This window comes from Eulemur rufifrons, chromosome 10 (assembly GCF_041146395.1).
Source record: "Eulemur rufifrons isolate Redbay chromosome 10, OSU_ERuf_1, whole genome shotgun sequence".
NCBI classification, from domain to species: Eukaryota; Metazoa; Chordata; class Mammalia; order Primates; family Lemuridae; genus Eulemur; species Eulemur rufifrons.
The window spans coordinates 12,546,606-12,564,986 of NC_090992.1; the positions used below are offsets into that span (position 1 = coordinate 12,546,606).

The window sequence follows — 18,381 nt, forward strand, 5'->3', positions numbered from 1 at the left end:
GAACCTTTGTGATTACATTGGGCCCACTCGGATAATCCAGAATAACCTCACCTCAAACTAAGCTGATTAGCAACTTCAGTTCCCTATTCAACCATAATTCCTCCTTGACATGTACAGCAACGTATTCACAGGTTCCAGGAATGAGAACATGGATGTCTTTGTGGGCCATTGTGCTGCCTATTCCAGCAAGCTTAAGTGGCTGCCTTACTTTTGGATTGGAATCTTCTGATTCTCAAATGCAATCAAATACTATGTGAAAACAGCATTTCCAGTGTAACGTTTTCATCTTTTCAGGATATGTGTGATGAGTATAGAAGCCACATGAAAAATGGCAAGCTTATCTGTACTCGAGAAAGTGACCCTGTCCGGGGTCCAGATGGCAAGATGCATGGCAATAAGTGTGCTATGTGTAAGGAGAAACTGTGAGTATTTTTCAAAAATGAGTTTTTGACCAGTATAACAGTACAACAGCCATTTCTCATCAGTTTGAAAAAGTGACAATTGCTTAAAAAGCAGATCTAGTAATTGATGAGGTTCTTGTTTACTTTGGTTGAAATGCTTCTTTCCATCTTCTCTTCCAGGGAAAGGGAAGCAGCTGAAAAAAAAAAGAAAGAAGAAGAAGGTGGGAAAAACACAACAGAAAAGAGCAATGATGAGCAGGTGATATATGTTAGATGTGCTAATTCCTAAACTTGGCTGGTTTATTATGTGCTTAATTCATTTAAAAAATATTTGTGGAATGCTGACTGCCCCAATTACTGGGGATATAATGGTAAATGAGAAAGTCATGGCCAGATCTTGCAAAGAAATAGCATGCTATTCAGTGCCCTAAGAGCAACTTTGATGCAATTAGCATACATTTGTAGGACCAGCGAAAATTGTCAAACTATTGTGGTTACCCAGTTAATAACATTTTTGACATTTTAAAACAAACAGTCAAGCAACCAAAAATTACAAATAAGAAAGTGAATATCAAAAATTTGGAGCGCTTTATAATATTAATAAATTCTTGATCTGGCATTTCAGTGCCACCTAGTGTTCAATTTTAGGCTTTCTAAATAATACTCAACTCTTTACAACACCAGCACATAGAATATTACACAGCACAATCTCTTCTTCTCCCTCTAGGGACGCTAATTAGAAAAGCAAAATGGTAAAATTTCCCCAGGAAGATTTTCCTACTAATGAGGCAACTTTTCATTAGGCTTATACTAACTAAATAAAGGGAAACATTAATAGTGATTGTCATTATTTGAAAATATTTTGAGAATATCTCTTGTGCATTTTGGTAGATGAATGGCTTTGAGAAAATATTGTACAACTTCAAATGATTTCTAAAGGCCATCTATTTAAAATCTTGGTCAATTTTCAATTTTATGATATTTATTTTAGAAATTTCAAACAGAAAAAAGTGCTGTATGTATGTATATAGAGAAAATATTGAGATTGTGTGTGTATATGTATGTGTGTCAAAAAGAGAGCTACAATTTTATCTACACATGCAAAGTAAAATAAACTTTACAAATTATTATATTTAAACCTCCCCCAAATCTATGCAGTAGGTGATATTGTTCCAATTTTATAGTTGAGAAAAACTCAACAGAAGTTACCTACACAGAAATAATAAAAAGAAGAGCCAGAAATTAAACCCTTAAAGTAAGGGTTGCAACATAGGAAGATGGGTGCTATCATAACATAATAAACGTGGTATTGTGGGCACCTGGAAATGAAAGTAATTCTAGTAATTTCTGAAAATGATGGTTGTGAGACATTTAATATGCTGATCACATATTCAATTCCAGAAAATTTTTTAAATGCTTCAGATAAAAGTAGGCCTAGAATTGTTTATGGGCATCACAAGTTGAAAAAAAGAAGGGTAAGTACAATCTAGGTTACTAGTGGTATTTTTTAAGGTAATGCTCCTGTATTTCTACTTTGGTTCTTTGGGCTTAAAGAAAGTTCAAGAGCCTTCTGTAGATCTCCAAAGATTTTAACAGAGGCCTGATCCTGTGGACTCAGTTCTATTACCTCCTTTTTAAGGTCCTTATTTTTCAATGAACAAAAAAGCATCTCTATTTCTTATGAATGGATAGGAGTTTTATTCCCTGGTATGTAACAACAAACAAGTGAAAAGCTATACCTTGGTTGTTAGGAGATTTCTGATCGCAAATCTAACATTGACTTTACTTCATATCTCTGAGACTTATTTTTCTTATCTGTAAAATACAGAGAATAAGCATTTATTTTATAGGATTTTTATGACCACTAAAGGAAATCCATTAGCACAAACAACAAAGTGCATGATAAAAAAATTTTTTTTTAATTGTTGTTGAGGAACAAAGCTAAAAGTTTGCATGTTTGTGTGTATTACCAGAGGGTGTCTCTTAGTTCCTTCCAGGACTTTTGAATTAAGACTTTTTATGTGTGGAATAATGAGTACGGTTGTAGGGAGATAGGTTCGCAGCTCAGTTTCATACAAAACTGTAAAAAACTGGAACGGGCTGCTTTAAGCAATATGAAATTCACATTGGGGCAAGACAATCATTTGAGAGGATGCTGTGAAGAGGACACAAACTTCTTAACAGAGATTGAATAAAGTGCCTTTAAAACACATTCCATCTCTGAAATTATATTTTCCCTATTTTTTCTTTCAAGTGTTATGAGTTCATATCTAATCAACCAATCATGTTCTCAGGTTTTAAAGATCAGACTATTGTAGCAACATCTTTTTTTACTCCTATTGGCAGGACCAGTGCCAGGAATTCCGGAGCAGGCAGAGAGACGGGAAGCTTGTCTGCACCAAAGAAAACAACCCTGTCCGAGATCCATATGGCAAGATGCACCCCAACAAGTGTGCTATGTGTCAGAGCATCTTGTACGTAAAGAAGTTCATCGATGGGTTTGATAATTGTGCCTGTTTGCCAGAAAATAGCTTCTGTTACTTTTAGAACCTAAGGCACTGAGCATCACACATTAAAGATATAATAGCTCCTCACTTTTCAAGAGGATGGTCAGTTTCCAAACACTTTCATAACAATTTTTTATTTTGATGATAAGAAGCATAATCATAATTTGAGCCTCTGGGGTAGGAAGACAGTTATTGTGTGGCAACAAAATCATTGACTTTTAAAGAGAAAGCTTATCAGCTAAGCAACCTGGGTCAGGCCAGTTCACTTTGCAGAGCCTCAGTTCATTCTATATTTTAATATAAAGGAAACAATAATCGCACAATATAGTTTTTGTGGGGATTTGGGAGATCTCATTTTTAAAAATGTTTATAAACTTCAAACCACTATAACTATGTAAAGAACAATAAAAGCTGAGAGTTTAGTTATAATATAATTAGAAAAGTAAAAATGAGAAATGAAGCAACTCTCTAAATGAGAGCTATAAATATATTATATTAAGGGCAAAAAAATGACCTTTTGGGATCATACCATTCTGGATAAGAGTACAGTAACTGAATCTATAACCACTGACTGCATTGCTGCAAATATATTATTATGGAAATTTCAACAATCAGGACTGATTAATAAAAAAAAAAGCATTTTTAGATTTTTTTTAGGTTTGAAAAATAATATTAGATTTGCAAATGTTTATACTTGGAGAAATACTTGGTTAAAGACAATTCAGTAACAATGCTATTGTTAACATTATTCTTTTTTTATTTTGCAGTGAGCGAGAAGCTAATGAAAGAAAAAAGAATGATGAAGAAAAATCAAAAGCCAAGCCCTCAAAAGATGCAAAGGTTATTTCTTAAAGAATACCAAAATAAATATTTTACTTTTTACCTTTAGAATCTTGCATGCTTCTCTAGTTTTTGGATAATAAAGACACTAATATTTACTTCAAAGAAAATTGATTTTGCCAATATTGTCATTTGGATCATAATAAGATGTTTTTTTCCTTCTGGCTTTGGAGTTTGGTACTTTTCTTGATTTTGTAGGGAATTCTCCTAGAGTATTTGGCAATTATTGCTTTAGTCTTTCCTCTTTGGGAGAAATATGAATTAAAAAATAGGGGGTAAAATTTTTGTCCACCTCAACTGCATGCTTGTTTCTGACACTTTAAATGTTAAATGAGCCTTCAGGGAGCTTATTGACATTGATTGCATTAATTCAGCTAATAAAAGCTAATCTCAAGCCTACCCTTTTAGCTTCCCTCCTTGATGTCTTTTTTTCTGTTTTCTGCAGATGACTTTCTAAGCATCAATGAATCAATAATATGCATGCTATGTATTTTTCAAGCCTGAAAACAAGACATCCTCATTCAGTTCTTTAACAGTAATGATCACATTTGTAGAGTTAGATTCCTTTGAGATTGTCCTTTGATCGAGAACACCTCATGTGGAAAATGGGGGAAAGGAAGGATGAATGAAAGGAAGAGGGAGATGAGGAAATCCATCAAGTGGTGTTTTATGTTTCCCTACGCTTTCAGGACCAGTGCAGAGAGGCTCAGAATGCAGCAAAGGATGCAAAGTTTGCACGATCTGAGCGTCTCTTGGCCTCTGTTGTAAGGATTAGTACAGTGAGTCTGAGCCCAGGGCCAAGAGAGGATATCCTAAAACCAAATTTGAGAAAATCACCCAGCAAAACAGGGAAAAACCATGTTCACTTCCCCTTTCTCATTTTCTAGGACGAGTGCAGCGATTTTCGAAAGCATGTGAGGAACGGTGAACTCATCTGTACTCGAGAGAATGACCCAGTGCGTGGTGCTGATGGAAAGTTCTATAGAAACCAGTGCCACAAGTGCAGAGCTGTCTTGTGAGTAAGAGGATTCTGCTGCTCCTTCTCATAGCAGGGGAACTGAATTTCTAGAAACTGCTGATTGAGCAAGTATGTGTGCTCATGAATCCCATGGCACCCTTAAGATAAGTCTTTAACATCAACCCTTAAGTTGAGAACACCTAATATAGTAGAAAGAATAACTGGACTTAGAGGCAGGAAATCCAGATGTAAGTTCTAACCGTGAAACTTACTAGCTGTGTCATTAAAAAAAAAAATTTTTTTTTTAACTTTCAGCCTCATAGCTATAAGAAATTATTCGAGATCTTTTTTTCACAATTAGATCAGACTCAATTGAGATCCCTTTTTAAAATAAAATACAGATTTTTACACCCCCAAATTACATTAAATTTATTTTTCGAAAGGGTTTATAGGTTATTCTAATGAACAAGCAGATTCTAGACCAATGGACATGATAGATGGTAATGATGATGGTTATGGAAACACTGTGAAAAAAATAATCGAATTTATTTAGCTTTTCATAATAAATGTTCTTTGAAGTAGGAATTTCCAATACTGCTCTCTTTTTATGTTCTAGAAAATTGAAACTCAAGGACTTTAAGCCACTTGTCTAAGGTCATACATCTATTAAGTGATCAGATCTCTAAGCCAGCTCCTAATTATGTACTTAATATATCATCCTGGTCACTCTGATTGAATGTTTCATGGTTCTATCATCTTTTATGAGGATTGCTTAACTTCCCACTGGAAGCTATAGGAGTTGATCCCTGTGCATATTATTTTAAATTATTTTTTGTTTTCTTTTCTAGTCAAGTAGAAGCTTTGGAAAGGGCAAAACTTCAAGAAAAGCCACCCCACTTTAGAGCTTCTGAAAAGGAAGAGGACCCAGACTCCTCTAATTCTTCTCTGGTAAGAATGACTATTTCTGAACAACTATATTAACTTAATTCACTTGACTTTTTAGACATGTTAGCACTTGCCCTCCGTAAACACCACTTCCAAAGAGGGGTTGGGGGTGGGCTGATTCAGTGCAGCCACAAGTCCTCTGAGAACCAAATGCAGTTCATGCTGGGTGGCAGTTCTGGGATTTCCCATCAGTGAATTATTCTATACTTCTTGAGATTATTAGCCCTGCTTCAATGTAGTACACTGGTGGCCGGGTGCAGTGGCTCACGCCTGTAATCCTAGCACTCTGGGAGGCCGAGGCAGGAGGAGCGTTTGAGCTCAGGAGTTTGAAACCCCATCTCTACTAAAAATAGAAAGAAATTAGCTGGACAATTAAAAGTATATGGAAAAAATTAGCAGGGCATGATGGCACATGCCTGTATTCCCAGCTACTGGGGACGCTGAGGCAGAAGGAATGCTTGAGCCCAGGAGTTTGAGGTTGCTGTGAGCTAAGCTGATGCTACGGTGCTTTAGCCCAGGCAACAGAGTGAGATTATATCTCTAAATAAATAAATAGTACACGGTGTATGATGAGTGTGACTAATCTCACATACAGTCAAGTATGTAGTCAGGTGCCTCGATTCTGCAATTTCAACAGACCAAAAAGGCTCATCACCCAGCTTCTGCTCACTGTCCTCTCCCAGCCAAATCCTTTCCTGGTAGCCAGAATCAGTATGCTGAGCACACTCACACTGGTGAAGTTCCACCAATTGGCAATTCACAGTAGGTAAAACTTCTTATTTAAGATATAGGCTGAGGGTCACCGGTAATACATGTCTTAGTGTACATTACCATAACAGCATTTCATTTTTAGAGCCTTGACAAGGTGAGAAGTAGAAAAGACAAAATGGGATATGAGAGCATGAAGTAGATTCATGAAGTAGCATCTCAGATGAGGCCCTACAAGAGAAATTTTAGCACCTAGGCTGATGACCCAGGAAGGAAGAAAGAAAGATATCAAATGTGAATTTTATATAATTCTTTACCCAATTCAACTGATAATAGATGACTTGCACATGTGAAATAAATGCACGTTAATTACATATTTCTAGTAAATTGTTCTCCACATCAGGAACCCCTAAGCATGGAGAAGAGCCAGTCACAAAATCTGTTCTTTTTAAAAAAGATTTTACTAAAGTATAATAGTCACAGAGAAGAGTGCGCATATCGTAAGTTTATAGCTACATAAAATATCACAAAGTGATCACACCTGTGATACCAGCACCAAGGTCAAGAAATAAGATACCACCAGCAGACCAGAAGCCCCCTCATGCTCCCTCCTAATCCACAATCTGGTTTGGAGCTAAGATTTCTTTTGGAGAAGAAAGTCACATTCATCACAAATTTTTTTTCATCAATCCAGCAGTTCATTTGTCATTCTACGAATATTATTGAACACTATTCTTCCAGGCATTATTTACCGTGTGCTAGATCAATAGCCATAAACAAAAGACAGAACTCTCTGCACTCATGGAGCTTCTGTTATACTGGAATAACAGAGACAATAGATGATATGAATGAATAAAATGTAACACCAAGGAGGAAATAAAGCAGAAAAATGGTATAATAAATGCTGAGATGGGGAGAGGATACAATTTTAAGTAGCATGTACAGGGAAGGACTCTCAAAAAGTGATATTTGCACCAAGACCCAAGGGGATTGATTCTGTAGGTGTATCTGAGGAGAGCATGGGCCAGGAAGGAAACATAACAGCAGAGTCCAGTGTGGTTGGAACAGAGCAACATCAGAGAAAGCTGTAGAGGACGAAGTCAGGAAGGTGATGGGAGGTCTTGTTATAAAGGATTTTGTAGACAATTTTAAAGATGTTGGCTACTGTTCTGAATGAAGGTTTTGAGAAGAGTGATATGATCTGATTCATGTTTTAAAAGAATAATTGCACCTACTGTATTGAAAGTACACTGTGGGGAGGCAAGGAAGGAAACTGGACAGTTAGCTATTGCAGTAATCCATGGAAGAGATGATGCTGGTTTATACCATGGCTGTGGTGGTGGAGCTCTTGAGAAATGATTGGATACGGAGGCCATTTTGAAAGTGGAATCAACAGAATTTGTTGAGTTGATGTACTACATAAGAAAAAAGAGAGAGGCATTCTGTCTTTGTTGCCTCTGTTTACTTCTTTATTATAGTGCTTTATCCTGGTACTTTTGGAACATTGTAGCAGCAGTTACCTGAAAAATACAATCAATATACCTAGTTCAGCCATACCTTTGCCAAGGATTCATAGAGGTTGCTTGTCTAAATTCTCCCCGAATAGTTATATCAATATGGAACTCACCAGAATCTAAAGCAGTTTGTTTAGATGTTTGAAATATTTATCAAAACAAAAGAACAAGCACATAAGTCCTGTTTGACTCCTCTGAAATGAATATTAACATATATAATTAAATTTTCTATTTCTTCTTTGTATCTGTTTTAGGAAGTGATTTTCAAGGAATTTATTAATTTTATCTATGTTGTCAAATTTATTGGCATATAGTTATTTATAATTTCTACATTATCCTTTTAATATCTATAGTTCATATACTGATGTCTTTTTTATCTCTAATATCGGTAGTATGTGTTTTATTGCCTTTTTAGTCAATTTTGCAAACGGCTTATCAGATTCTTAATCTTTTCAAGCAGTTAACTTTTGACTTTGCTGTTTTTTTATTTCAATTTCCCCTTTTTATTATTTCTTTTTTTCTATGGGCTTAATTTGCTCATTGTTTGCTAGTTTCTTGAGATGGAAATTTAGATTATCAATTTTAGAACTTTCTTCTTTACTAAAGTATATATTAAAGTTGTAACTTTCCCTCAAATCACTGCTTTGGCTGTAGGGATTTGATGGCTTATATTTTCATTGTCATTTATTTCAAAGCAGTTTTAAATCCTATGATTACTTTGAGTCATGAGTTATTTAGAACTCATCCTTTTACTTTTGACCTGCCTGTTTCCTTATGTTTAAAGTATATTTCTTATAAACATATAGTTGATTCTTTCTGTTTTTCCAGTCTGATAATCTGTCTTGTAACTGGAGCACTTATTGATATTTAATGTAATTACTGATACCATTGGATTTCAGTCTACTATTAGCCTATTTTCTTGCAAATCTGTTCTTTATCTTTTGGTCCTACTTTTTGCCTTTTTATCCTGATAAGTCAAGTTTTTATATTATTATCATCATCATTAATTATTGAACTTATACTTCTAAAAGACTATAAAGAGCAAATATGTTTCTTCTTTTACATGGAAATTTTTTTTTTACCATGGAAAATATACTGACAACTAACATTTACTGAGACTTATGTGACAGACACTGTGTTAAGCATGCAGTTACATGCATTATCTGATTTAATACCCTAAAGCAATACTATAAGGTAAGAGCTACTATTATTCATTACTTTCAAGTGAGAAAATTAAGGCTCAGAAAAGTTAGATAAGTCACTTCTCTAGTTAGTGGCAGAGCTAGGACTCAAATATCCATGCAATTAACTAGTATTTACCTCTGAGTCTTTCCTTTCTACATTGCATATAACCAATAACTTCATTTTATTATCATTATATTATTTCTAGCATTATTATCATCCTAGTTTTCTTCCTATGGTCATGCCCCAGCTTATTGTGTCCATTATGATATAGGTAGAGGTTTTGCTTTCTTATTGCTCTGTTCATCCTTATTTCTTTGTTTACTTATTTTCTGTAAATAAAAATTACCAGAACCGGGAAGTTAAATGCACCTAATATGGTATGTGAGAAATATGAGTTCATATGACTTATATCACAGTTCCTTTACAATCATTTATTCAAATTGGATTAAAGAAGCCAAGAGGTTCTTTTAAGCCCATCCCTCCCCTTGAATGCCACTAAGCAAGTCTGCTTTATGTTTTCCTTGTGCAGGATGCTGACATGTGCAAAGACTATCGAGTATTGCCCAGGATGGGTTACCTTTGCCCCAAGGATTTACAGCCTGTCTGTGGTGATGATGGCCAGACATACAACAATCCCTGCATGCTCTGTCATGAAAACCTGTAAGTAAACAAATTGCACCATCACGTCTTCCAGTAGAGAAGTTCTTGACTCTAATGTCAGTCCTTAGTAGTGCACTGATAACAATTTGAGGTACATTGCAAGTAATTCATTAATCATAGAAGTTAAAAATTTGTGAATTATCTTTCTTATATGTAAAATAGAAAAGATTTAAGGTTATTCCTTTAGTAAAACTGCTTATATACATTACTAAGTAAAAGAGAAAGGAAAACATGGTGGGGTTACAGAACATCTGTACGGGGCCGGGCGTGGTGGCTCACTCCTGTAATCCTAGCACTCTGGGAGGCTGAGGTGGGACAATTGCTTGAGCTCAGGGGTTCAGGGGACCAGCCTGAGCAAGAGGAAGACCCTATATCTACCAAACATAGAAAAATTAGCCGGGCATTTTGGCACGTACCTTTAGTCCCAGCTACTGGGGAGGCTGAGGCAGGAGGATCGCTTGAGCCCAGGAGTTAGAGGTTGCAGTGAGCTGTGATGACACCACTGCACTCTCCCTACTTGTGGCAACAGAGTGAGATTCTGTCTCAAAAAAAAAAATCTGTATAAAGTGTAACACTCAGGGGGTGTGAACATCACCCATATTGTATGTATAAGAGAAAAACAGTTGAGAACCATTGCTAGATAGAGTCAGCTCAGCCGATAATATCTAAAAGGTCCTATGACTACAAGACAGTCACCGATTTCCCAACTTCCTCTTGAAGGAAGTGGTACTCTAGAAAAGGAGAGCCCTCTAGGATTAATGCCAGACCTGATGTCTGCTTTCAGATTTATCCGTGCATCTCTAGGTATATTATCTCATCATTCTGAGTCTCATTTTCTTCATTGGAGAAATGGAAACAGTTCTCTGAGCAGCTAACTTCTCAGGTTATTGAGGAGAACTGCTAAATATAGAAATATTTTTATTTTAGGTTAAGCATAAAAGATTCATTTTAATACTTTTATTATTGGCTTTCGCTTTTTTGTTGCTTTTCTGCTCAGATGTTACCTGATTTGGGTAATGATTTCTTCTTGCCTCTGTACATACTCTCAACTTCTCCCAGCTTCTCTTTGACCAGGTTTCAATGAGAGCATGGTGGCAAACCTTGGTTTTTCCAGCCCACCTACCCCAGACCTACATTGCAGTCCATGCACTACTTCATCCTTCTTAGGACACCATAAGCAAGACCCAGGGCATGAGGATAGGACTCCTTGATATCCTGCTCTTTAATCCTAGGAAAATACTTAAATTTGCATTGATTTCCTTTTGAATGAAGTAACTCATGAAAGAATAAGCTGCTTCCAAGTTCATAGACTTAGAAGCGTAAAATCTGAATATGAGTGCTTCACACGTTCCTGCATCTGTAGGTATGGTATGGTAGATAAGGCACTTTCACATTCACTCAGTGAATCCCTGTGACCTTCTGTGGAGTGGTGTCATCTTCATTATACAGAAGGTTCATATGAGGCTCAGAGGGTGCAGGTAATTTGTTTAAAGTCACATAGCTAGGAAGTAGGTCAGACAAGATTTTAACCCTGTTGATTTGTTATGGTTCTAAATATGGTTTTCTTTTGTTGTTGCTATACTACAGTTGTATCCAAGGCGTAGTCCTTTAAGTATTTGGGGATCAAAGATTCCTTTAATAATGTGAAGAAAGTTACCTCTTTCAAGAAAAAAAAAAAAAATAACGTGACATGAACAATTTGTACATAAAATATTCATGGGCTCAGGGACCACTTGAAATTTGTCCAAAGACTTTACAGAGTTTTATGAATTAAGAAATTCTTATTTAAGAAATGAATATAACTATTCAGGAATTTAGTTACTATATATACCTCATCTCAGCCCCCGAATCCTTCCTCTTTATTGCAAATGTCAGGGGCTAAATTATCCATACGATTTTCTTCAAAATTTCCATTAACTGTATAGATCCATAACAAGTCATCTTCTACTCGAGGAAACTTTAGAGTAAGACACTCAAATGATGAAAATATTAATAAAATATGTCTCAGGATGGCTTGTTTGGCTAAAGGAGCTGGGAGTATATATTACAGAGAAGATTCAGGTTATACCAGGCAAGAGGAACCAATATTAGTTTCTATGGTTCTAGAGGAAGGTATCAGGGAACAATTTCAACTTAAGCAATGTCCAAAGACAAATTGCACTGCCTTGATAGATAATGAGTTTCCCATCACTAAAGGCAAACAAGTAGATGTTTGATTCATAATATGTCTTAAGTGAGAGGCATTAAAATTCATACTCTTTAAGATTCCTTCTTATTCCTCCTATAAAACTCAGACTGTATTATTCTGTCTTGTTATATTTTATATTGCCCAAGTCATATTATAGACACACAATATAGTCCAACTTTTCTCCGGGATCTAATTTTCCCATCTATAAAATAGTGACTTTTGGACCAGATATGTCCAAGTTTATTTCCAACATGCAACAATTCTATGAGTATATTAGTGAATGAAATGTGATGAAATAGGTCCAGGGCTTGGGAAAAATCTGGAGCGGAAGAAAGAGACTGAACCTGGATGATACCTGCTGCAAAATGGCTGAATACAGATCCCGTTCTCTAATTTCAGTTTGGTTTGATGCTCAAACATCACTCACATTGGTCCTTGTTTTTTCTCTTTATAAAACTGCGATCTTCCTGTTGTTGACGCTCCCTCTGATCTGTTTTAGGATACGCCAGACTAATACACGCATCCGTAGTAAAGGGAGGTGTGAGAAGAGCAGCACCCCAGAAGCAACATCTGCCAGCGTGCCCACATCTGTAAGTACACTGGCCTCCGTGATTATGATGCTGGGAGCAGTTGGTTCTGCTTTTATTCTCTCGCACTGGGTCATGGACATTTCTCTGGCCAGAGAACTGATACTAAGTCAGGTGACTCCAGAATTGGTCACATTTTCACTGTGGGGATAATTAATTAGTTATTGAAATATGTGGGGATTATAATATGGCAGTTAACATTTTAAAATGTTTCCTGGGCTCATTAATAGATTGTTGAAGAGGAAAGTCTCTAATGTAACATTACTTATTTCAGGGTAGGTTTTTATTCTCTGTGATCTACAATAAAAAGATGAGACAGAAACCAAGAGAGGTCAGATAGTGACAAAGCTGGATTTAAATCATTTCTGCGTTATACCTGTGTCTTTGCACTTTTACATTGCATTACATTTTTTCCCAATATTTAAAGTTGATATCTTTCATTAAACCCCCTAGAAGGATGTTTCGACATACGTTACTGAGTTTGACATTCTCCCTGGTGAATGTATTTGAGTAGTCTCTTCCTCAGGCAAAATGGTATGTCACTTGGAAAAACAGGAATTTTCAAATAAGAGAAAACATTTTACAATAAGATAAATATGGGTTCAAATTCCAGTTTTTGATGTTCTTCAACTATGAGACCTTTGGCAAATCACATAAATATCTTAAACCAAAGATCTCAATGAACTATGAAAATATTCAGGAAACACTGATTTTTAAGCATCTTGGCACAGTGTCTGAAAAATTAATGGCATATTTTATTAGTATTATCACTTTTATTATGCCTAAGATGCTGCAAAATATGAATTTAGAGAAAGTTCAAAGTATGAACCTAGAAAAACAGACCCTGGCACAATGCTTATTTATTATTAATAAATTATTTTCAATCAATTATACATTAATAAAATTATGTTTAATATTTATATTTTTAAAATAAGCAATATTCTAATAGTTTATATTTAATAAAATGATTTATTATTATTCACAACTGTCTTTACTCCATTCTCTTGCAACATAAAGCTTTGGCAATATGGAATTGGAAACTATTTGGCCAGATTCAGGGATCTTAGTCAAACAACACTACATGAGGCCATATTCAAAAAAACTACTCAAAAATCCTTGATATGGGAAATTGGGAAAACAAGAGCTATAAGCCAGGGTGTTTCTGGTTTCACACTCTCAGCTAGAAGGCAGAGTAGAGAAGGCTGAGGCCCCAGTGGGCTTGACAAAGTCTACCCTCATGTGGGCTTGACAGATCATTTATTTATACTGAATTTTTTTAATTTCAGAATATTACGGGGGTACAAAAGTTTAGGTTACATATATTGCCTTTGCCGTGCCCAAGTCATAGCTACAAGTGTGTCCATTGTCCAGATGGTGTTTACCACATCCATTAGGTGGTATATACCCTTCCCCTTCTCCCCCCAAACCTGCCCGACACTCGATGAATGTTACTACTATATGTGCACATAAGTGTTGATCACTTAATACCAATTTGATGTTGAGTACACACAGTGTTTGTTTTCCCATTCTTGTGATACTTCACTTAGTAGAATGGGCTTCAGCTCTATCCAGGATAATACAAGAGGTGCTAGATCCTTACCAGAATCCATAAAAAATGAAGTTTAAACTTTTACTCTAGTCTGCGTATTGTGTTTGCTATCTTATTACATATAAATTCTTTGTGATTTACTCCCCATTTTATTGACAGAATATACTGTTCCCCATCCTCACAAACATACCTACTTACATATATCTCAGGGTAAGGAGGTCAAAAGAACTTTATGCAAGTCCAGTAGACCACACCTTAGACCACACTTCCCTGTGACTCCCATCCTGTGTAGGCAGCTTGTCAAAAACTACTTTATGAGACACTCTCCATAGGGTTATACTGATAAAATGTATTTCTTCTGATGATGAAGAATCTTGTCAGGGTTCAGCACACAAGGTTTTGTGAGGGAATTCTTTACTTTCATGTCTGGGTGTTTGCTTTCCACTAGAGTTGTGTAGCAGGTATTAATAATGACAGGAATTATTTATGATGTTAGCTAGTGGAACAAATCTTTATAGCAAAAAAGTATTCTGGACATGGGTAAAATTTCAGTTCCCTCTGTTTGATTCAGTGGTGTGATCTTAGGTACCAGATGTACAGATAGGTGATGGCCCAGCATTATTCTGTTGGCTATTATGTATGCATGTATTGGTCGGGGGGGTGGAACGCATCCCTGGAATTTTATTCCTGGGTGGAAGATTCTCTAAGAGAGCCTGGAATCCTCAAGCAAATCAGCAAGAAAAACCTAAATGATCTCATTTAAAAGTGGGCAAAAGACACAAACAGAAGCTTTTCTAAAGAAGATAGGCTAATGGCCAATAAACAGATAAAAAATTCTCAATGTCACTAATCATCAGAGAAGTGCAAATCAAAATCACAATAAGATATCACCTAACCCCAGTGAAAATGGCTTTTATCAAAAAGTCCCTAAACAATTGATGCTGGTCTGGATGCAGAAAGAAAGGAACACTCACACACTGCTGGTGGGACTGCAAATTAGTTCAACCTCTGTGGAAACTAGTATGAAGAGTCCTCAAAGAACTAAAAGCAAACCTACCATTTGATCCAGCAATCCCACTACTGGGTATTTATCCAAAGGAAAAAAAGTCATTTTATCAAAAAGACATTTGCACTAGAATATTTATAGCAGCAAAATTGACAATTGCAAAGATGTGGAATCAACCCAAGTGCCCATCAATTCATGAGTGGATTAATAAATGTGGTATCTGTACACCATGGAGTACTACTCAGCCATAAAAAATGAATTAATACTTTTTGCAAAAATCTGGATGGAACTGGAGACCATCCGCCTAAGTGAAGTATCTTAAGAATGGAAAAACAAACACCACCTATACTCCCTTTTAAATTGGAACTAACCAATCAGCACTCATGTATGGAGATGGAAGTAAAACTCAATGGAAATCATGCAGGTGGGAGGGGGTAGAAGGGATGGGTAAAATCACACCTAATGGGTACAATGTACACTATCTGAGTGATGGGCACACTTATAACTTTGACTCAAGCAGTACAAAAGCAATCTATGTGACCAAAACATTTGTACCTCCATAACATTCTGAAATTAAAATAAGTAAATAAATAAAAGGCCGGGTAGTCATAAGTTTCCTGGAAATGTAGGTTGAGGATCCTGGAACCCATACTCCGCTTATTCTCTAAGTATATAGTACTTTCTATTATACAGTAACTATTATGCAGTAACTACTTATATTTATGTAGGACTTTAGGGTTTTACATGCATTTTCCTTTTGCATCCTCACAATGGTCCTTTGATTAGGGAAGACATCATCATCTTCCCCATTTTACAGAAAATCAGCCTGGAGGAAACTTTGTCATTTATTAAATTTTTTCAGTACAATGTCTTAGGTCCAAATGTAGATCTTCTAATTTTATTCCATATGCTTTGCCACCATTCCTTAGTTGTTCAGGAGATTCTGAAAACCAGGGGCTCTAGAGAAGACATTATCTCAACTAAAAGATTTCCTATATTGGAAGGAAATTCATGTATTAAGGAAAATACCAATATTATTTTGTGAGATGAATGAATGACTATTCTCAATTTCATGACAAAGATTTTCAAGGATTCAACAAAATCACAGCTTTCCAATTTCAAACCAAAGGAAACCTCATGGAGTTGATATAAGCACTAAAATGGAGGTGCAAGTTTGCAGTGACAAGTGTTGCTCATGCCCTGGATGGTACTAGCTGAAGATGTGCAACCGCATGGAAGGAAACTTCCTGAGGCTCTTGCCCCCTTTCACAAATTCCTTAAATGTTGATTTAATGTTTTAAATGCTGATTTCAAGAGTATATGAATACATGGATGAGTCAGGCAGGAAAGACAGCTGATTATAGTCTAATAACCTAAAACAAACTATAATAGAAAAGCATTAGTGTTACAGGGATTGGATTCAAGTCATGACCTAATGTGAAACCTTGGCAAGTCACAAATATCTCTGAAGTTCGATTTCCTCATTTGCAAAATGGTGCTAATTATACCTACCTCTTATTATTACCATGAGGGTTGCGTGTAATCAAGAGCAGAGTTAACCCATGTTCATTTTTATGTCTTTCTTAAGAGGTAGCACATACTATCTGTTCAATTAATATTAATTGAATCAAATTGGATAAAATGCAAAAGTGATTTAAAATTGCTATTTCTTGGCAGCATGCAGGAATCTATGGGTTTCTTGGATTAAGACGCAACTGTAAATATACAGCTCATATTTCTGTGGTATCTTTGAGTTCCAGCATCTAACCTAACCATCTTCTCTTCTAGGACAAATGATGGGAGGATTGGTGAAAGCCATCAGGAAAAACAGACACCCCAATTCTGAATAGCCTACCTTCACCAACTGTATATACAAAGAATTCTTCAGAACTTGCCTTATTTACTGTAGAAAACAATACAGCGCTGTTGGGAATGGACTCACTGATTTTCAGTCTTTTCCATCTTTTTCCTCCTAGACTCTGTGATCTGAGAGCACAGAGACATCTCCATCCAGTCTGTGCTCAGGAAATGTCCTGATCACAATGCTGTCTGTCCAACTGCCTGTTCAATAAAAGTAAACTCAGCAGAGCACCCTTCCTGGGATTTCTTTGTTACTGCCTGGAACAGTGGAATTTGTTTTTACAGAAAGGAATAAACTCCACCTTTTTGTCTTGCTAAGCCCATTGGTGGCTCCACCTTTTTGTCTTCCTAAGCCCATTGGTGGAACAGAAAATGCTCGTTTTTTTTTTTATTCATATTCAAGATGCTGTCATAGTTGGAAAGGAGTGTCTAGGTGAGAGGTGGGGAAATATGGGCTCCCAGGCAGCCAACAACTGTATAAAGCTAAATGAGCTATGAATCAGCCTCACCTTGACTACCCATTGCCATACCAGCTCCTCTACCTGGCTTCTAAATTTGCATGAATGGCATAACTATTGCTCAGTTATGTAGGCCCCATCCACAGAAACGACCAGTAATTCTTCATGTCCAGTCGTGTTACCTCTTGACAATTTCCTATGTCAGGATCTTGTACCCATAGTCTGGCGAAGACTAAGAAAATGAGTTACCAACATGTGCAAGTCTCTAAAGCAACACTCTCCAACAGAAATGTAATGCAAGCAATTTTAAATTTTAAATTTTCTAGTAGCTACGAAAGAAATGAGTAGTATTAATTTTAATAAATAAATTTTATTTAGCCCATTGTATCAAAACTATTAATGTCATTAATATAAACTTTTTTACTTACTAAGTCTTTGATATTGGTGTATATTGTATGCTTACAGCATGTTTCAATTTGGACCAGCCACATTTCAAATGCTCAATAACTGCATGTGGATAGAGGTAGATTAGATAATACAGCTCTACCATGAGCTAATGGCATGGAAAATCTAAGAGGGGACCCAAGCATTAGATAGCGGTGAGGTGAAACAACTTATAAGCACCTGCCTCCATGACGAAGCTCTGTCATTACCTGGTCTTACCTAGTCATTTTGTTCACTTGAAGATTCTGGGCTAGTGCTGAATAAACTCCAGAGAGAGAAATTATATGGAGACTCCATCATAGCCCAAGGTGTTCTCAGCTACAGAAGAACTGTGCCTGGCGTGGGAGACCGATTTGGATTTGGGGAGTTAATTTTGTACTTTTTCTTCTTGTTTTCTTTTTTTAAAATAAGTCTCCACTAGACCAATGAAAGTAGGACTTTGTGATCTTTGTCCTTTGTAACTGAGTGAAAATAAATCAATGCCTGTTCTGTGTCCTTTCTATTTTATCATTAAGAAAAAGGGAAAAAAGCCTTGTAAATCATTTTTCAAGCATGGAAAATATAGAATTCC

The 18,381-nt window shown here is 36.2% G+C and overlaps 1 protein-coding gene across 1 annotated transcript in view; it reads left to right on the plus strand.

The window, feature by feature from the left end:
• The window catches only part of SPINK5 (serine peptidase inhibitor Kazal type 5), a 63,788-nt gene extending 46,902 nt beyond the window's left edge, over nucleotides 1-16,886 (plus strand). Inside the window, exons 25-34 of the mRNA XM_069484176.1 lie at nucleotides 295-422; nucleotides 582-660; nucleotides 2,748-2,875; nucleotides 3,676-3,748; nucleotides 4,438-4,527; nucleotides 4,636-4,763; nucleotides 5,555-5,654; nucleotides 9,588-9,718; nucleotides 12,406-12,496; nucleotides 16,837-16,886. Of these exons, the coding sequence (XP_069340277.1) occupies nucleotides 295-422; nucleotides 582-660; nucleotides 2,748-2,875; nucleotides 3,676-3,748; nucleotides 4,438-4,527; nucleotides 4,636-4,763; nucleotides 5,555-5,654; nucleotides 9,588-9,718; nucleotides 12,406-12,496; nucleotides 16,837-16,845 (957 nt within the window). The 3' untranslated portion in view covers nucleotides 16,846-16,886. The remainder of the gene's footprint in view (nucleotides 1-294; nucleotides 423-581; nucleotides 661-2,747; nucleotides 2,876-3,675; nucleotides 3,749-4,437; nucleotides 4,528-4,635; nucleotides 4,764-5,554; nucleotides 5,655-9,587; nucleotides 9,719-12,405; nucleotides 12,497-16,836) is intronic.
• The last annotated feature ends 1,495 nt before the right edge of the window (nucleotides 16,887-18,381 follow it).